A 21,663-nucleotide genomic window follows, 5' to 3' on the forward strand; every position below is an offset into this window, starting at 1 on the left:
TCTCTCTCTCTCTCTCAAGTAATAAATAAAATCTTTAAAAAAAAAAAAAATAAATAAAAAAAATAAAAATTGTGTTGAAGACAAGAAAGACTTTTCATTCAGACTTAGGAGATGGATATAGTTTCCGGCCAAGTCCCCAAACTCCCGAGAAGGTGGCAGGGAGTGCTAATGTAACCTCAGAAGAGGAGAAAGGACACTGGTGTTGGTTAGGCTGCTGGTGTTCTTCTTTTAAAACTTGGCTCTTCCTTCACCCCGTGAGAAGAGCAAATGCAGGGATGGGAAATGCTTCTTTGAGGCCTGGAAGACCCCCGTCCTACGTCCCCAGGGAGAGCCCACCTGCTCTATGTGCATGTTCTCCAGGAGTGCACTGTGGGGCTGCAGGATTGGCAGGGCCAACTCATCATCATCTTCATAGTAACTGCAGGTGCTCTTCCTGCGCTTTGCCTCCTCAACCGTGATGATCTGAAATGGAGAAGAGAAGCCCCCCAAACCTGATATAGTTGCTTTTCCTTCGCCTACTAAAAATGACCTCAGGTAACACAATTGCCCGAAACAGCTGGAGTTTTAGCAGTAGGACAAAAATTGAACCAGAACTCTGGGAAAAGGGCTAATTTCAGCTACAATTTTGAACAAACGTGGAATTTAACACAGTACAACCGAGACACTTAATATGTGCAAATTAAAGTCACAGGTTTTCCTCTTCTGTGGCTGAGGGCTCACTGAGTGTGAATTATTATGCATAACTCCACAGGTGACTTATACCCTTGAAATGCCCTATATTATTCTCTTTTAGCCTACATCTAAGTTTGAATTGTTAACGGACTCATCAGCAATCATTCTGTAAGTCTTCTATAAATAGGGAAATTGGGAAGATAAGGATAGTTTATTTAATCAAGACTCCTCTGATGTTTTCTCTCAAGGCTATGGCACAAAGCAACAAACCCTGATAGAACTAACAAATGGTAACATCCACCAGAAGCACCAATACAAAGAAATACAAAGCTTTAGGCTAAATTACAATTAGGTTACATTTCTTTTTGTACAATCAGAAACCATCAAAATAACCTTTCAAAACTGAGAAACAGGATTTTGTACACATTTATTATTTCATTGTTAACTACGCTTATGAACCAAAGTCAATTTCAACTTAAAAATCTATTTTTTGTCCCTCCTAACGTCTGGATAAATCACTAAATGATTCTGAAATTGAATGATATAGTAACTAATTCAGCAAAATACCTCGGTACTAGTATCAGTGACGTTTGCATTATAGAGAAAAAGCATTCACGTTACATCTAGTGAAAGTTGCCAGATGACACACCACTCAATTTCCAATAGGCACAGTGACAGATAAAAAGTACCTGCCACCATCTGAGCCAGATTTATAGGTAAGGAAATTACTAAATTGTATTATCTTGTCATGGGGGCTTTACCGAAAACCCTGGCAAAGAATCACAAATGCAGGGGCGCCTGGGTGGCTCAGTCGGTTGAGCAATTGCCTTCGGCTCAGGTCATGATCCCGGAGTCTTGGGATCGAGTCCCGCATTGGGCTCCCTGCTTGGCAGGGAGTCTGCTTCTCCCTCTGACCCTCCCCCCTCTCATGTGCTCTCTCTCTCTCTCTCTCACATTCTCTCTCTCAAATAAATAAATATTAAAAAAAAAATCACAAATGCAGCATTTTAAATGTATAAATTAAGCACATGTTTTTAGTGAACTCTACATTTAACAGAGGTACAAATAGGGCTGTGGAATGAAAAACTAAAATATGGATTTTTACTCCAAAGAGAAGGGACAAACCACATCATATCCATCTCCCAAACAAATAAAATACCTGCTTCGGTTGAAATGTCAGCACATCCTTTCTAATTAGAAGGCATTTTGAAACATAGCGAGTGGCGGATCTCTGAGGATTCACCGGCACCTTATTAGCTCTCAGGCACTCCAACATACCTTCACAAAAGGCTCTTGGTCCGGTCTGGCACAATAGAAAATCTGAATGTCCAAGGGCAACCTTCGGATTCGCATCCTGATGGGAGGGAGAACTGTCTGCTTGCTCTCTAATGAGAAACAGCGTTTTCCTCTGCCGTCACACACTGTTGCTTCCAGCCACACTGAGCTACAACTGTTCTTGCTGTATCTAGTTTCCTGAATAATTGAGTTTCTGTTTCCCTTAGGAGAGGGTTCAACATTTCTACAGGAACACACCCAAATTAGGATTTAGAGCAAACACACACTTCCTGTCAGGCAGAGCTGTGAGGCTGTAAAATGACACTTTCACCTTTGAAACGGTAGTTTCCTAACTGCAACAAAACTCCATTGGTTTGGGGTTTGTTGTTGTTTTTTTTTTCCTTTATCTTCTTATACTTTCCTTCCTAATTGTCCTCTGGCTAACTAGCTCTTCTAGTCCTGCCTTTCCAGAGTTTTTTTCAGCACCTTCTCTAAAGCTAAATTTCCATTTTAAACTTTATGGATGTTGCCGGACATAGGTTTGAATCTCGAAGGAAGGATGAAAGGAGACTTTACCCACGGTAGGTTCATTATACTTAGGCCAATGGCATTTTACTTCAATACCACATCATGTTTGTTAGATATGAGGAACTTAAAAGAATGGGAGAACATCTGGTTTATATGAGGCTGAGAAAAATATTACTTTAGATTCAGTTTTTCAAAATAGCTGGCAAAGGAACATTTACCCTTAATGACTAATAAGCATGATGAGCCCACCTCTACTTCCCAGATCAGATGGCACGAGGGGTTGGAAAAAAATGTAGATTACCATTGGATCAATTTTCAATGATCTTTCTGTGACTCTTCCACATCTAAAATGGTCTTAGGTACTGCTGAGGGGGGTCAGAGTGCTATTGCATAGCTCATCCTGAGGGTTGGTTCTAATGAGAACTCTGGCAGATACTTAGTGACCAGACCCAGGTCAGTTAGAACTTATTTTCAGTGCAAGAAGCAAGACACAATCTGGGGCAGAATCACTTGGATTTTTTGCCAGTGAGACAGCATTCTCTCTTCAGTACCTGACACTTCACAACAGCTTGCATTTACTGATTGCCTTCTCTGTGATGGCAAGTACCAGTTACTCTGCCAGACTTGGGGACACAAAGCAGTCCTTAGTCTCAAGTGGGTGAGGAGACAGCAGAGAGACATTTATTTTTATTTTTATTTTTTTAAGATTTATTTATCTTAGAGAACATGATTGGGAGGGGCAGAGAAAGGGGGAAAGCCCCAAGCAGACTCCGTGCTGAGTGTGGGGCTCAATCTCACAACCCCAAGATCACGATGTGAGCTGAAACCAACAGTCTGATGCCTAACCAACTGTACCACCCCAGGTGTCCTAGAGACATTTATAAATAAATGAATGCCACTCCACGTAATAGAAATGTTAATAGTAGCAGCTCAAAGGTGGGTGGGGCTACCCAGTAAGTTTTCGGAGATGGCTTATATATGGAGGTGATGGGGCTTCAGTTTGAGAGCAGAAGGTGGAGTGTGGGGAGTTGTCCAAGTGGAGGGTACAGGAGGAAAACAGAGCTGTGTTCTAGGTTCACTATGGCTTGAGAACAGAAAACAAGAGAAGTCGAGATGAAGCTGGGGAGGGACAGAAGTGGAGAAAATAAAGAATAGAAATGCCATTAAGAAGTAATGCCATTCTAGAGGCCACTTTTTCTAAAACCTGGCTATTCTTCAAAATCATCTAGGAGCTTTTAAAAACACAGATTCTGACATTCCTCTCCCAGACCTACTGAATTAATGTCTTTAGTGGTAAAGGTCTAGGATTCAGTTAAAAAAAAAAAAAAAATTTTCACCAAGTGGTGGTTCCGGTAATGATAGCTGTAGGCAATGGGGAGCCACTGAGTGTTAAGCATGAGAGTATATGTTCACATGTGTTATTTAAGCAAGTAAAATAGCACAGAACATATATGAGAGCTTTAAATATGGTGAAGGAAACATCAGAAATCATTAAACAGTGCTGGAAAAAACTGACTATTAAAAGTACTACCATGTATCAATAAATCAACTGCAGATTGAGTGGAGGTTAGATTGATACTACAGGGCCACCCATACCTAAAAACACTACAGGGGAAAAAAAATACATAAACAAAAAACATAAGTAAAAGACAAATAGCCATCTAGAAAAAAACTGGTCAAAAATACAGGATGGGCACCTGGGTGGCTGTCAGTTAAGCGACTGACTCTTGATTTTGGCTCAGGGTCACGAGATGGAGTCCCGTGTCAGGCTCCATGCTCAGCACAGAGTCTGCTTGTCCCTCTCCCTCCCCCTGCTTGTTCTCTTTCTCTCTCTCCCTCAAATAAATGGATAAAATCTTCTAAAAATACAGGAAACAAAAATCAGTAAAACAAAAATTAGTATCTTTTAATCATAATGCAGTGTGATGAAACTATTTACATACATACATATATATATTTTTTCATTTATTCTATCCTCACCCAAGGAAATAAAAATTAAAATATATTGTTTCTCAGCTTCCAAATTAGCAAAATTTTTTGGAAAGGAATAATAGTAGTAATACTTTCTGCTGGCACAAACACAGGAAGAGGGGTATTCCTCATATTGCTGGCAAGCTAAGTTGTCATATATAAAAAACAGGAGCCTTAAAAAAGTTAATACCCTTATATCAACCAATGCCACTTCTAGGAAACTAAGAGAATAGTAAGAGTTGCAGATTATCTCATCCTTGTGAAAAACTTGAACCAACACAATGATTCCTAAAAATGAGAAAATGTTAAATAAATTATAAATGAGATTTTTAAATATTATGCAACCCATTAAAATGAGGCTTAAAAATCTTTAAGATGATCCAATTCTCACAAGATGTTAGGTGAGAAAAGCCAGATACAAACCTATACATAAAGCATGAATGCATTTTACAAACATAAAAAGCAAGACTCCCTACCCCTCTCCCCCGAGATAACATCCTAAAATAAAAGAGAAAAAAAGGAATTGAATAAAATGTACAAAAGTGTTAAGTGTGGTCACATATTATTTTTAAACGTTATGCATTGTACTTTTCTGTAGGTTCCAAATTTCCTACAATAAGCAGGTGTTCCTTAGGTAAAATTAGGAAATAAAGCTTATTTAAAAAGACTATGTATGGGAGAATGGCCTGGTGGTTGGGTTGGGACTGGAGGTGCCCTTGGAAGTCCAAGTAAAGGGTGAAGACAGGCTGACTGGGGCAGGCTTGGTGGAGGGAAGTAGAGGTCCCTGCACCATGTAAAATCACAATCAATAAGACTCTGACTAGATATGATTAAGGAAAAGAAGCTAGGATGATATCTAGGTTTCTAGCTTGGCATACTACTAATTAAGATGGGAATATGTGAGAAGAAGCAAGTTTGGGGGCAAGATTCTTTTTTCTTTTTTTTTTTTTTTTTTTTTTTTTTTGGATATGCTGAGGATCAGACACCTGCTAGCTTCGGGGGGAGTGAAGGTGCCCTTCCCCACCCATAAAGGAGGAGCAGTGCCATTACAGTGGCTTGGCTTTAGGGTAATGCTATCATGCGAGCCTGCTCCTGCATGGGAGGGATCGTGGCCGGCATTCTTCTACTCACTGCACTTTTGGATTCTCTGCCATATGGCAAAAAAACAGAGATAAGGTGGTCTGACCAGTCCAGCCACCTGTCTCTCCAGTTATCCACAAGCCCGAGGAGCTTGGAATAGGCCAACTAATTTCTTCCTCCTTCTCTATCCCTTCTTTTTTTCTTCCTCTTCCACTACAAATCTAGAGAGTATTCTCTAGAGGAATTTGCCCTCTCTTTCATTCTCCTCAGTGGCTCAGTCTGAGAAGGCCTAGGGCCGACTGCCTAGGCCCACACCAGATCATCAAGCAGACCTTTCTCTCCCTGCTGCATACCTCTGTAGCTCCTTTTCCCCTGGTGCTGCTAAGCGTGGCCTCCCCCTGCCCCGGGGTTGTCAAGAGCTGAGATTCAAGGATGGGATTAGTGGAGAGAGGCAGAATAGCCCTTAAAGGGGGCTGCTTTGGCTCAAGATATTCAGGCCTCATCAGGCAAGGATTAAGTCCCCCAGGCAGTGTAACCCTTCTCTCTGGAACTCCATATTGGAGCAAGAGACCACAGTCTCAGTAAGAAAATGTACATTTCCTGGCTTTGCTTCATCTGTGGGGGCCTCTTGAGGAGAGCTGATGAGGTAAGGACAGGACTTGCTATTCCTGGGTGCCTTGGCCAGAATACCTGTATCCCACCACCTCTGCCTCATGGATACTTCCAGCAGTGCCTGTGGGGCAGCTATGAGCTCTAGAGTAGCAGCTGGGGGAAGGAGGTATGTGGTGGGGGCAGGTGGGGGGGGCGGTTAGCAGCACAAGCCACAAGAGTGGATGAGCTCATCCAAGGAAGATGTAACAGATAAGAAGGGGGCCAAGGACAAACTCCTAGGGAACAGCATGAGAAAAGGAACCAGTGAAGTTGACTCAGAAAGACTGGCCAGAGACAGGAGCAAAAACCAGAAAAAAAAAAAAAAAAAAACAGAATTGATAGAAAAAGCCAAGGGGGGAAGAGCCTGATAGGCTTAAATATCTTCAAACAGTGGTTTCAAACAAGAAGCTCTGTGAACTGTGGGGAGACATGTAAACAAGTAAACTGCTGGGCAGTACACGAGAGAGCTATGAACAATGAGCCGTGGGAGGGCAGGAGGGCGAACGGACTGAGAACGCCACAGCAGTGACAAATGAGCGGGGCCTTGAAGGATGGCAGGAGTTTGCCATAGAAAGCTGTGTGTGTGCCCGCCGTACGTTCAGGCCACGAGGGAATGACAAAAAAGGTAGAGTGAGTCCAAGCACACGTATAAAAGGACCTGGTATTCCAGAAAGGATCAGACGTAAGGGGCAGGCTTATTACCCTTGCTCATCCCAAACTGGCAAGGTTCCAGCCTTGGAAGGATCCCACTGCCCACTTGAATCTAAAACCAGGCCGGGAGTGCTGGAGAAAATCACCCCTCACCGAAGCTTGGGGCCACTAGAAAAATCCAGTGGCCCTCAAAACCAGACAGCCACCCCACGACAGTCTTCAGTTAAGAGTTTTTCCTAGCCTCCGTAACTGCTATTTCCTACCTTCTCCATATTCCTCTAACTCCTCCTTCACTTCAGGAGATGCCCCTCCTTCCACTGCAAAGAAACCACTAGATGAAAAATGCCACAATTTACCACCACTGAAGCTGCATTTTATTTGCACACACTCTCTTCTTTTCTACTACCCAGCCACCTAAGACCAGTCCTATCCCTACCCCCACATTTCCTGCCGATGCTCAGAGGTTTGCTCTCCCTATCATTCCCTTCCTCATGCCCTTATCTTCTGTACCTTCTACTCTGGCGTTCCTGCTGACCTCATCCAAAAGGTTAAAGTCTCTCTCATGAGAGGAAAAGCATTCTCCACCTCACTTCTTCCAGCTCACCATCTCATTTCTACTCTCCAGAACCAAATCTGAGTTGTTTGCCCACCTCCATTAGTTCCACTTACTTACCTCCCGCTCATTCTTTGAACCTCTGGAATCTAAATTTTGAACTTACCACTTTAATGAAACTGCTTCTGTCAAAGTCACCAACTACCACCTCGGTTTTAAATCCAGAAAACATACCTCAGTTCTTCTGACTCCTCTGCAACATTAAGTCATTCTGACCATTACCCCCCTCTTGAAACATTCTCTTCCCTTGGCTTCTAAGACATGACTCTACTTGTGTTCTACCTCCTTCCCTGGCTGTTCCTTCTCACTCACCTTTGTGGTCTCTCCTGCCTTTGGCCCCTTTAATGCAGGTGTCCTTAAGTGTTCTGTTCTGAGCCCCATTCCCTTCCCACTGTACATACTCTCCTACGATGACCTCATCTACATTCATAACTTCAACTTTGCTGATGATTTCCAAAAGTGTATCTTCAGATCTTTCTCCTAAGTTTTAGTCTCAGCTGTCTCTTGGACATTCCACAAACACCTCACATTTAGATTAAAACCAGAATGCAGAGCATTTTCTACTAAATCTAATACTCTTGCTATGCTCCTATCTCAGTGAAGGGCAGGTACCACTACCCTCCAGTTCCCACTCTGAAATCCAAGAAATCAATCTTGACATGTTCCTTACTTTCCACATATAATAATTACTCACAAAATCCTGTATATTCCACCTTCTAATTATCTTTCAAAAGCACTCAATTTTCTCCTTCCCCACTGCCACTCTCTCAGCAACCATTATCTCTCAACACTGATGACCAAAAGCGCCTCCTAATGGGTCTTTGAGACTCAAGTGCTGTCCAACTCCAATCCTTGAACATCTGCCAGCAAGAAAGAACTGTCTGAGATGCATATGCGTGTATACTTCTCCAGACTCAAAACAGTTCAATGCCTTCCCACTGCCTTTAGGAAGATACATATGGCTCATAGGTCCTTTGTGATGTATCCCTGCTTCCTTTCCCTGTTTCGTTTCTTGCCCCTCCTTCAGCTTTGCGCCCTATGGTCCAGCCACATTGAACTTCTGTTAGTCTATCAAATGCCCCACACTCTGTTTCTCCCCTGGGTCAGTCCTCTGCACAGACTTTCCTCTGGCCAGAACATGTCCCATGTCCCATTCCACCCCAATTGCCTGAACTCCCCCCTCTGATCTTCGTTCAGATCACTCCTTCTGGGCAGCTCTCCCTGATCAGGGGCCTGGCTCCATGCTCCTATAGCACTTGGCACTCCACCTACAATGGCAATTATCTCAATTATACTGTAATGATTCATCCATACTAAATTCTGCTTATCTCATCCATTGTGCCCCTGACATGGGAAAGGCTTGGTAAGTGCTCAAAAATATTATGAAGGGCTTTTCAGGCCACATTAAGGAGCTTGAACTTCATCCTGTACATAAAGGGGACCCATTAGCAGTTTTTAAAAGGAAAAGCAAAATGACCTGGCAGTGCGTTATTTGTCTGACACATATAATTAGCTCAGACAGAGGAATGAAGTTATTTTCCCCGATAACTTCAAAAGTGCACAGGAAATCTAGTTTCTTGCCAGCCAAGAAGTTCTTGGTATCTGGACCCAAGAAGATTTTAATTACATACTGTAACTTAAGGACCATGACAGTCTAGCCCCTCTTAAGTGCTCACCTCCCAGCTCTTGGTGGTCGGCTCACTGAAGAAGTTGTCAATCATATTCAGTTCTTCCTTTTCCACCACCACAAAGCCTTGCTCTTTGGCATCTTTCCCATAGACGTCAGGAGACCACTGAACAAAGAACGTGTACAAGTGATCCACCCTGAAAAACACGTTTGTCATAGGAGTTAACACCAAATCCACTTTCCTGGCAGGCACAAGTAGGGACTTGAGTACTTACAACCATCTTTTCCCAGCTTGGCAAATCCATCTTACTGATTTCCCACCGTGAAGATGGTCTCTACCAGTGCATTCCAAACTTGGAAAATAAGTCAAAAAGTGAAAACAGAAGTCCACAGACACTGAGAACCTGTCTTTCAGTCTGAGAGAAAGATCAATAGATGGGACATAACACTGAAAACCACAATGAAGTATTTACACCAAATATATACTCCTCATTGGGTCTTCATTTATTGAGCACTTGTATTCAATGGGGAAAAAAAATTGATGTGATCCTTTAGTTGGACAAGATAAACAATACTTCAATGGGGTTTTATGTAGTTGAAGCAGTGTTACAATTTCAACAGAACACCTTTAATAACTACAAAGTAAATAATACTAGTTGTTGTTTCAATATTAGGAAGAGACCTAATCTCATTGATATGGGAATGTGGTTTGCTTCCTGTTTCTCTGTTCTCTCATACGTATTTAACATCTAAAGGTACTGTAGCATCTCTCTGGACTTAATCAATAGAGAGATGGCTAATTTCCAAGATTATTGCTCATTTTAAAAAGTTATAATTAGATAAAAAATATTATAACAATGTTGCTATAGCTTGAATGTTTGTACCCCCCCAAATTCATATGTTGAAACCTCACCCCAAATGTGATGGTATTTCAACTAAGGACCTTTGGGAAGTGCTTACGTCATGAACCCTCATTATTGGGATTAGTGCCCATATAAAAGAATCCCTTTTCACCATGTGACACAGTAAAAGGACAGTCATCTCTGAACAAGGAAGTGGGCCTTTGCCAGACAAATCTGCCAGCACCTTGATCTTAGACTTCCCAGCCTTTAGAACTGTGAGGAATACATCTCTGTTGTTTATAAGCAAGCCACTCAGTCTATGGTATTCTGGTATAGCAGCCCGAATGGATGAAGACAAATATTAACAGAACTAAAACAAAAAAGAAATGTCCCCCACAATTCTGAAATCCCAATGGATCAAAAGGTTTTTAGGTTTCTATATTCCTATCTGTTCTTGTCCATATGTATACAATTTTCATTGTCATCAGGGCCAAGATATAATCGTTTGTGATATGTACCATTAAATTATGCACATCTGCCATGTTGCTAGTCTTTGCACTGATTCTTAATGGCTAATTTCATGAAAGTAATAGTCATGAATAGGCTGGATTCCTGTGTCCTCAGGATATTTAGCTTGTTCCCATTTCTTCAATTGTACAAATGTTACAGTGAACATCCTCAGGGTCTATGCCTTTCACCATCTTTTGAATTATTTCCTTGAGATTAGTTCCCAGAAAAGGAATTACTGGGCCAAAGGGCATGATTTTATAGCTTGTGATTCATCCTGCCAGGTTGCTTTTGAAAGGCTAACTCATTTACTCTGACATCAGCCCTGCAGTTTGCATTAGAGTTTCTTAACACTCTTCCTTACTCTTTTTTAAAAAAAGAGTTTAATATATATTTAAGTTTTACCTGACTCACGTTGCATTTCTTTGAGTGTGTGAACAATTTTTGCATGTTTTCTTCCTGCTGCAGCTTTTCTTTCATGAATGGGCTCCTTGTGACTGTGGAGTCAGTGTTTTCCTTGTCAGTTCATGGGAACTTTTATAGAATGTAAACATGAACCACTATGAAGTGTGTTTCAAAGCCCTCGTTTTCCTTTTATATTAATGTCTTTCATAATATAGGATTATCAATTTTCATATATTTGAGAAGTGTTATTTCCTTGGAGATTACTCCTACTCCTTCAAACCGTGGAGAGCCGGATCTAAGATAAGGTGTGTATCAGGTGTAAGGTATGTTACCATTTCTATTTAAAAAAAAATCAGATACAGATATAACTGTGCATGGGTGTGATGGTTAATTTTATATGACAACACTTAACCATTTTTTGGTCAAACACTAGTCTAGATGTTGCTGTGAAGGTGTTTTTTTTTTTTAGATGTGATTAACATTTAAATCAACAGACTTTCAGTAAAGCAGATTACCCTCCATAATGTGGATGGGCCTTGTGCAATCAGTTGAAGGCCTTAAGAGAAAAAGACTGAGGTCTTCCTTAAAGCAAGGAGGAGTTCTGTCTCTAGACAGCCTTCAGAACTGAGATTACATTATCAAATTCTCCCTGGGTCTCTAGCCTGCCAGCCTCCCCAGCAGACTGCAGACTGGCCAACTCCCACAACCATGTAAGCCAAATTCCTTAGAGCAAACCTGTCTGTGTATATTTACACACACATATCCTTTTGGTTCTGTTTCTGTGGAGATCCTTGACAAGTACAGTGGACTTCCTGAAAGGTTATATAAGAAACCGATCAAAATGGTTACCTCTGGGGAATGGAATGGGATGGAAGAATGACATGTTTTACATCATATATATCTTTAAGTTACTTTAAATTTTGGGGTAGGCAGGACACTTTTATGATTCAAACATCATAATTATATGTTAAAAAGTAAATAATGAGACGTTTCCTCTCACTCACATCCCTGTCCACCAAATCCTGTGCCATCCTTTTCCCTTATAGGTGACCACTTTATTCATTTCCTGTATATTTTTGTAGTGTTATATAAATAAATATAAATATATATTCTTTTTGTCTTCCATTTCTACAAAATATGGTACTATTCTCTATCTTGCTTTCTTCATTTTAACAATATATCCTAGGTACCTTTCCACATCAGTATGTAAATGGTTTCCTCATCCTTTCTCTTACAGCTACCAGTACTTTACTCTGGGGCTATACCAGAGCTTATGTAATCATCCTCTATAGATGGACACTTGGGTTGTTTCCAAGATTGTGCTGTGACAGACACTGCTGTGACGAGTAACTTCGTATGTGAGTCACTTCGCATGTATACAGGTATAGTTGTAGGATATATTCCCAGAAGTGGGACTGTGCTGTTAGAGGAGTATTTCCCTTATAACTTTGCTATATAAAGACCATTTGCCCTTTTTAGGAATGATATCATTGTTTGTCTTCCTATCCTAACAATGATATCATCGTTGCCTTCCTTGAATCTTTGAAGTATTTTTACCATGTAGCATAAAATTTCCCATTAAAAATTAACTTAGAAAAAATTAATCATCACTCCAGAGAGGTTTCATGAGTATACAATCCTAACTCTTTCAGTTTTCTAACACTTAAGATTTAGTCCATCTTAACTGTACTTTGTAATAGAGAACCAAACATGCTTCACTCTAACTCTTGGAAAAGAAGACATTTACTATGTGCATATCCACATTGAATAAAATGACTTCCTAGTTATTTGCTAGCAAGCTTACCTGTGAGAAAGAGAAAAGCAGTCCCTGACACCTGGAGCTAGCCTGGCACTCATAGCTAGACCCTCGTATTCTCCTGTTGAACATAAACAATTTCACGAAGCTTCAACATCAGACAAGACTGCTCTATGACTATGATGAATCGTGACAAAAACAAGACCACATTGAGGTCTCATATCTGAATGCAAACAAAAACATGAACATGGGGCACCTGGGTGGTTCAAATGGTTAAGCGTCTGCCTTCGGCTCAGGTCATGATCCCAGGGTCCTGGGATCGAGTCCGGCATTGGGCTCCCTGCTAGGCGGGGAGCCTGCTTCTCCCTCTGCCTCTCTCTCTGACTCTCATTAATAAAAAAAAAAAAAAAAAAAAAAAACCATGAACATGGTCCAGCCACAAAAATGACCAAACATCCTTCCAATTTGGCTAGTATGAATGACTATGCTTCTTTACTTATTATAGCATTAACCTCTCTACTCTTCCTCTCTAGTCTAGTTCCTCTCAGATAAGACTTACACCCAATCATAGCATGACCTCTGCTTCCTGATAGCATCTAATCTAGAACAAATTCCCACTTCCTTAAGTCCTTCCCTGTATCACCTAACACAAATCTAAATCCTTTACCTCCTTTCTAGCACCCTCTTTCTGAGATGGCCCATGGTCCCATGGTATGCGTTCTCCCTTACAGCAACAAGTCAACCCAACTCATTCAACTTTAGGTGTGTTTCCAGTGGTCTCTAGCCAGAGGGCACTGTCTCCTTCAACAACATTCCCTGTGCACCCACTATGTGCCAGTGACCCTGCCCTCATGGAGATTACCTTCAGGAATATGAGAGCTGATGGGGATACTGGGTATCATTTAATTCAGCTAACTTTCCTTAGATATAAGGGAATGGGGCTCTGAAGTCTATTGTCAGCCTCACAGCCAGGACCAGATCTTCTGAGGTGACAACCAGGGTTCTTTCAACCACACTACAAAGCCCTCCCCTTATCCCACCTTAATTTCTAAATCGTTCCCCAGTTCACTTCCTGGTTATGACACTAGACACATTTTTATCACTTTTTGGACTTAACTTTCCATGAAGGACTGCTCATGTATTCTCTAACAGTTTACCCTCATAGGGAAAGTCACTGTGTAAGCATGAACATTGAAGAAGCATCCCAAGAAATGCTAAAAGCTCATGCTGACACATAACCCTGTGCAAAACTACAAGGGAATGAGGAATGTGGTATAGATTTTATGTTAGGGGAACCTGGGTGCCTCAGCTGGTTAAGCATCTGCCTTTGGCTCAGGTCATGATCCTGGGGTCTTGGGATTGAACCCTGTGTTGGGCTCTCTGCTCAGTAGGGAGTCTGCTTCTCCCTCTCCCTGCTGCTCCTCCTCACCCCGCTCGTATCCTCTCTAATAAGTAAATAAAATCTTAAAAAAAAAAAAAGATTTCATTCCTCCTTGGACATTAGAAGAAAATATAAACTGTGCAAACAGCAAGTCAATAAAGATTTTAAGGAGAGACCCTATCCTAGCAGTTGCCAGTTACTTCTCTTTTTGGTGACAAAGACATTAAATTGCTTGAGGAGACCATTCAAGCAATCCTTTTTCTTATGCAGATGTAAGATAAGTAGGATTTATTATTCTGGAGGGAGATATAATTAGACATTCCTTACTTGATGAAGACAACTTGCATGTCCAACCCACTGGGAGGGTGGATGGGTTAGAAGGTGGGAGAGAGGGAAGATTTGTATAAGGTCCAAAGGATTTCCTAGGAAGGAGGAATCCTGTGCCTGATACCCTCTCTTTTGAAGAGATTTTCAAGATTATTAGAGCACTTTGATTAATTAAGGTGGTCTTAACAGAGCTAAGCCCACAGGAGAGGACAGTACCCTCATCCTCACCGTACCCTTCTTGAAAAGAAACTCTTCAAGGCAGTGGAGGGAATGGTCTAGATTGATGACCGGGGAACCATACGAATGCCATGATTATTTTAGGAGCAGGTCCATTTGGACACAGTGTGCTGTTGGTAAAACGTAGACCAAACTATCTGCCACGCTGGGCATACCACGGAAGGGAATGGCTACATATGTCATATGCGTATGTGTGAGTTTCTCAGGAGCTGTAACAAGTTGGGGCGGAGAGGGACAAGGTCAGTTCTGGCATAAAGCATTCTTGCCTGCCAGTGTCGTTCTCTCGAGAAGAAAATATCTCAGCCTGGGGCAGGAATCTGGGGTGACTTGGTAAGAGCGCCTCTTCTCCCCAACCTCTTCCCTTGGGACTGCTGGGTTTCCAGGGGGTGGTGAATCGAGCCTCTGGATTTGTTTGTTGCCAGAGCGAGCATCTGATTCTGCAGCAGCCGCATGTCAAGAGCAGCCAGAGCTGGCCCTTTAACCTGGTTAAGCCCTGGGCATCTTGGACCGGCCACAGAAAGAAGTAACAAGAGAGGAGGAAAGAGGTATTCTCAAAATATCGCAGAAAAGAGGGTCAGAGTCGTAAACATTTTTAATATTAAACACAGAAGCGACCTTATGTTTTAAGCAATGCTGATGAACTGTATCAGCGACCCTACAAAGAAAAGATGTACTTCCCCATTTCGAGGACCTTCCATGGTACAGTAACCCTAAGAGGCAAGTATTACTATGCCCAGCTTGAGGTTCAGCAAATTGAATGATGTGCCCAAACACCCTATCTCTGGAAATATTCCAGCACATCTAAGCTAACTGCCTCTTCTTTTATGAATGCTGAACTCCAAGGAGGACGGTGTATTTTTGTACCTGTCCACAGTCAGAGGTCTCAGAGTATAGGGCAACTACTTCCTTGGCTTTGGGTTTCATTAACGAAGCTTAAGTAATATTACTTAGATGCCCTAGGTGGCCCTTAAGGCACATGCTGCCCACCCGCTCTTCCTCCTCCTACACCTTCCATCAGCAGGCTCACAGCACGGCCAAGACCGGGCTCCCTGCTTGGGCAACATCACAGGGCAGCCGCCTCACCCCAGCCATGCCTCTGGGAATGGTTCTCCACCAGCTGCAACACGGAAGACAAAAGCCCCGAATGGCCTCCCTCCTGTCTCAGGCGATAGGCTCTACCTCTGCCGCCAACCAAGTCACCCCAACCTTGGGAAGCCTCAGGTAAGTTGAGATGAGAAACCTCAAAAGTACGTTCCACAAATAGGGCATCCTGATGGGAAATGTTCAAGTCTCTTCTCTCAGATGTTCAGAGCACAAGCACACCCCGATTATTTCCGTCAACAACAGCCTCCCACATAAAATCTCCTTCTCTCAGTAGACAGAGTCCTCATACTATCCTCTGATGGCAAGGCAAAAGGAATGAAGAATTAACGTGGCCTGTTTCACAAGAGAAAATTAAAGTTCATTTGGAACCAATCTGATTACTTAACTCTTAGGCCTCTGGAGACCAAATGGAAGGATTCAACGTCCCCCTTTCCAGCTCCACTTCTGCACAATTCTCCAGCCTTTGTTTATTTTTACTATTTAATTGGGGGGAGCAGGGAAGAGGATATGACTTCATCTTTTTTCCTTCTAGATCAGAGTGACTAAGTTTATTTAAGTTTATTTAACCTAATTCTTGGAATGGTTCTTTTTGGCTAACTGGGCTTTCCTGGTCATTAGTTCCCAGAAGTCAACCCTGCCCTCTGGAAACAGGCCTCGAAGTCCCCTCCTTGTCCCTCACTTCAGGCCAGTCTTTCCATCTCAACCTCACTGTCGCCCCCTAGAGGTGCAGCTTTGATCCTCCTACTACACCTGCCCTTCCAAACACTTCACAGAAACCATCATCTTGCGGACTCCTCCTCCCTCGGGATGATGGATGTTGCTGGGTTTTCTTATTTGTGCTTAAGGATCACTACAAATCAAAGGCCCTAACCTCAGCTAAGAAAACCCTCCCTCACGGGGCTCCCTACTCACCTCTAACTCACTTCCTTTACTACTCCCAGCAGTGGCTATTCCAGACCCCTGCTTTTCAAGCTCTCTCTCCTCCCCGCCTTCCTCTCTGAACATTCTCCATCATACCATCCTAATAATGCACTCCTCTCCACTGTCCCTCAGCATCCTTCTCTTCAGAAGAAGGAACTTTTCTTTTACCCATTTTAACCCTCTTGCCTGTATTTTCAACAGTCCTAAGGCTTGGTGAAATTTCCTCCATTATTTCCACCCCACCTCTCCATGCCCTTATTCCCTTCATCTTAATCCACGAAACCCACCTGCATTTCCCCATCCTTAAACATAAAAGCCTCTGGATTTTGTTTCTCCCTAAAGCTCCCTTCCCATACCTCTTCTTCCCTTCAGAACATACTGTTAACATTTGGGTTAGCATATCTTCCAACTTCTTTTCATTCCTGAATTCTTCCATTCTGATTTTATTAACCTCTTAGTATATGCCCTTTGTTAAACCTGTCTCAGACACTATCTGGATGGAGGCAGAGTTTTTAACTTTGTTCCCTCCCCTCCTTACTTCAATGAAACTGATTTTCTTACAAGTGACTTATTGTCAAACTCGATGGAATCTCAGTCATCATTTGTCTTGACTTCTGAAAGCCTGTTGATGGTTTTTTGAAACCCACTCAGTAACTCACCCTGTTTCTGATGAGTCACAGGTTTCTCTGGCCTCAGCTGTCTCAGGATACCTCCGGTCCAGCCAACCCAGGTGCCAGTCATTACTGCCAGACTGGCGGCTGTCCTGTAGCAGTGGGTGTGGTAAACACGTGAGCAGGGAATGCGGTCAAGCGCTGGGCCCTAGGAAAGCTAGTTCGTAAGGAGGAAACAGAAGTGGGTCCTGGCAGGAAGCCAAGGAGAGACAACAGGAAGGCAGAAGTGATCTTACAAAATGCAAATCTGATCACTTTCACCCAGCTGTGTAAAATCCTTCCAATGTCTCCCTGGAGGTTTTAGGGTAAATCAAACTCCTTGGGGGTGCCTGAGAGCTTGGTTTCGTGCCTGTCTCCAAAATGTGCTCTTTGTTCCAGCAATATGCTCTTGTACCTTGGCTCCAACATCCATTCTCATGCCTCTTTTCTTTATTATTATCATTATTATTATTATTTTTCTTTTTTAAGAAGGGTGACAACAAGGGCAAGCCTGGAGGAGAATCATCTCAGGCTGGGGTCAGGGAAGCCAGGGCTCATAGTTACTTACTCGGACTATTGAGGGAGGGGAAAGAGGCAGTTACAGGAGGAAGGGAGGAGACGGCATTCTCCCGCAGGGAACATGTGCAAAAAGACATGGCACGCAAGAGCAGGGCGATGCCAGAAGGAGGACAGAGTGGACATGGTCAAGAGAAAGAAGGGCAATGCAGTTGGGTCACTGGTGCCCTCTGCCAGAGGGTTCTGTGATGAGGATAGGGCCACTGAGATGCAGGGGACCCAGGCCCTGCCCTAGAGCGCTCAGGTAGAAGGGAGCAAACGAAAAATCCAGACACAGTTCCAACAACACAGCGACAGAAGCCAGTGGGCATCTGAGCTGGGAGGTGTGCAGAGTGGGAATTCCTGAGGGGTGCAATGAAAGAGCGAGACTGAGTCTCTGCCTCACAGAATGGCAGGAAAGGAGAAAGAAAGAGCCAGAGGGGCTGCGTCACCAGGTGGGTCACAGAGAGTCCTGAGCACAAGATAAACTGCTTGGACCTTATCCTGCCGCTACTGTTTCCCAAAGCGTAGCAGGGACGGCTCTAGTGATGTCAGAGGGTACACAGAGGACCATATTTTAATGGCAACATATTTAAAGAAGATTGGCTAAGCAAATAAAAATGGATATCAGTCCTCTAAAGGCAACTATTAAGTAAAGAGCAGTACAGACGGCACGCAGATATGGGGACACTGGGGAGGAAGTGTGTGAACGAGTGCAGCACCGCCGTGGGTACTATGGACACACCAGCCAAGGGTTTTCGCAGGAAGTGGCCTGGCCAGATCTCTGGTTTAGAAAGATCGCTGTGGAGCCAAGTACAGAAGGGCAGGGAAAGATAGGACTAGAAACAAACGCTGTACCAGAACAAAGGCTACACCAGTGATCCAGCCAAGAGCTGATCAAGGCCACAGCCCCACACGTGGCAGCAGACACGGGGAGCAGCTCGCCATACATATTCCTCCAGGCACCAAACTAGTGCCAACCCATCCCGCAACAGTCGATACCAACACCTGGCACCCAGGCTTTGTTTAGGGTTTCTAATTACCAATGTGGGCTTAATCAGATTTCTTCATAAACTTCAAAGGTCTTTATTGTCAACACAAGGCTCCTTTAGGGATCCACCCCAAAGGAGACATCGTATTCAAGTTACAAATCTCTGTTTAGCAGATAAAGTTGTCCTTTTTGGAAGAGAAATCCGAAGAAGGTCAATGATACCAGTTTGTGAAGGGCATCAGCCTTACCTCGGGGCAACAAAACGTTAAGAGAAGGAACAGCAATAGGGGCAGCACAGATAACTTTCATTAAGTGCATGGTCAAGTTCATTTCTTCCTCATAATAACCCCAGGAAGTACCCACTATAGGTATCATTTCTGTTTAATGGAAGAAGAGCGACGCTTACACAGATTACCTTGACCAACACCACACAGTAGGTTAGGGGTGGACCCGGGATCAACCTCAGGTCAGTTCGTCGTCTCAATGAATATGCTTCACCCTTTTCTTTATGGTTAGCCCCACGGGCAAAACCGTAGGGCTGAGGAGCATCTGGGTATCTCAGTAGGTTAAGCGTCAGACTCTTGGTTTTGGCTCAGATCATGATCTCAGGGTCGTGAGACTGAGCCTGCATCGGACTCCATGCTCAGCAGGGAGTCTGCTTGTGTCTCTCTCTCTCTCTCTCTCTCTCACTCCCTCTGCCCTCCCCCACCTCTAAAATAAATAAATAAATCTTAAAAAAAACCTGTAGGGTTGAGGGATATAAAACCTGATGAAAAATCTGAGTTGATGCTTGGAACAAAACATTACTATTCATACTTTAGGTATATGGGCTTTAGGCACAATTACAATCTATTTTCTCAAAATTAGCTATGGTGGGATTTTGTTTACTGTTACCTTTTTTCTTTCTTCTTCTTCTTTTCTTTTTTTAACATAGTTGTGAGGTAAAGTGAAAAAGCACACATGTCTAAGGTAAAGACCTGAACTGGTCCCATTTATTACTAGCTGGGGACTTTGGGAAAGTTCCTTAATCTCTCTGAGCTTCTAAAATGAAGAAGGTAAGAAAACCTAGCTCCTCATATAGGTGTCTGGAGCATTAAATGTATAAGGAAGTTCTATCTACCTTCAGAAGGACCTTTTACAAAGTCTCTTCCATGTGATTATCTAAAATCTTGCTACCATATACACCAACAAACTGGACCAAAATGACCCCGAAGCAGTTAGGCATTCTTGTCTTATCAAGGGTCACTTCACTATTAGGAAAAGAAATTGGGGCTACACACAGCAAGATATAACCCCCAACCATCCACATGATTTAAAAATTATAGGGCGCCTGGGTGGCTCAGTTGGTTAAGCGACTGCCTTCGGCTCAGGTCATGATCCTGGAGTCCTGGGATCGAGTCCCGCATTGGGCTCCCTGCTCGGCAGGGAGTCTGCTTCTCCCTCTGACCCTCTTCCCTCTCGTGCTATCTGTCATTCTCTCTCTCTCAAATAAATAAAATCTTTAAAAAAAAATAAAAATAAAAAAAATAAAAATAAAAATTATAAGCAGGAACCATCAAACAATTTAACAACTATTATATTAGAAGCATACTTTAGAGTACATTATGGCACAGAGAATGGGAAATAGTAAGGAAAGAGATGAAGAGAGTAAGAATGTGACCCAGGGAGTAAGGAAATATATGTATATGCAGTCCCACCATTCGTTATATTGTTGATTATAAATTAAAGATATTCCAGGGTACTTCAATCTAAACCATCCCCAGGCTCCATTCTGAATACAGCCACAGAAACCCAACAAGGCAAAGCACTCTGGACCCCAGAGGTTGTTACCAGAAAACTACCACCTCTTAAAACCCACCTCAGTGGCCTGACCCAAGGTCTTTATATGAATAAGGTCATTTTCTTTGCCCTGTAATGTCCCTTTCAGATTCAATATTCTACAACTTTAAATGAAACCAATGGTTAGTTATGCCCTGCTGTAATGCCCATTGTTAAAAGGTCTTAGTGTGTTTATAAAAAGAAAATTTATTTATAAAATACCAACTAAATATGCTTCTTTGTCCTGGTTCACCAAAAATAATAGGACAGTTCTTTTGAGAATCATTGATCAGAACAATAACTACAGTTATAAAAAGGATCACTTACAAATAAGTAAAAACTAGAAGTTTCTATTAATATCAATGCTGGAGCACAGTATAGGCTGGCAGCCCATACACAGCCTTGGACTCAGCATCTGTACTTTTCTTTGTTAATTAAACAGTGGCTAATACTTAAAAATTGAGGAGATTTGACACCCATAATCCATATTTCAACATCTTTTGAAAAAGATGGGAAGATCAAGCAACACCAGGCTCACGTCCCCCCATAGCAGCGTTCAGCTATGAGGCACGGAGGTACACAGGTACTCGGCAGCTGTTCCCCAGGGCAGGTAATTAACACTGGCCCCCCAAGCTTCCCTCCCTCCATTCCTCCATCTGGCTCCTGCAGGCATGTAGGCTTGCAATAATTACTGTTTCTGCATACTTACTCCCAAACAGTGTGCGCAGCACCCATTGGCATTAACTATTCTGCAGTGGAAAGAGGCCACGAGCTACGCTCCAAAGTGCTGTTTTCACTCCTCCAGCAGAAAAGCACAGTCACCACAGTGAAGAGCTCCTATGAAGGGGGTTATTTTTTCATGAACTTGGATCTGGCTACAGAGTCACTGATTAACTCAAGACATTTGCCAAAGCTGGTTACTGAAATTACTGAAGGGTAGCTGCCTAATAGTGCTTCTGGAAGGTGAAGATGAATTTCTAGAACTTTAAGTTAACGAGACAAAAGGTAAGGTGACCAGAAGAAGAATGAGAGGAAGCAGTATCACTTCAAAACATTTTAAAGCATTAAAAAAAAATATTGATATCAGTGACTAATAACCCT

General features: G+C 42.6%; 1 protein-coding gene across 12 annotated transcripts in view; it reads right to left on the minus strand.

The window, feature by feature from the left end:
• NCOA7 (nuclear receptor coactivator 7) overlaps positions 1 to 21,663 on the minus strand; it is a 158,366-nt gene that overhangs the window by 10,046 nt on the left and 126,657 nt on the right. For 11 of the 12 annotated variants that reach the window (XM_027603595.1, XM_027603594.1, XM_027603596.1 and 8 more), the window contains 2 exons: positions 9,118 to 9,265; positions 337 to 462 (listed from right to left, as the gene is read on the minus strand). In XM_027603595.1, coding sequence (XP_027459396.1) covers positions 337 to 462; positions 9,118 to 9,265 — 274 coding nt within the window. Of the gene's footprint in view, positions 1 to 336; positions 463 to 1,950; positions 2,301 to 9,117; positions 9,266 to 21,663 lie in introns of those variants that run through there. The other variant, XM_027603605.1, reaches the window with a different exon arrangement.

This window comes from Zalophus californianus, chromosome 7 (assembly GCF_009762305.2).
Source record: "Zalophus californianus isolate mZalCal1 chromosome 7, mZalCal1.pri.v2, whole genome shotgun sequence".
Lineage (NCBI taxonomy): Eukaryota > Metazoa > Chordata > Mammalia > Carnivora > Otariidae > Zalophus > Zalophus californianus.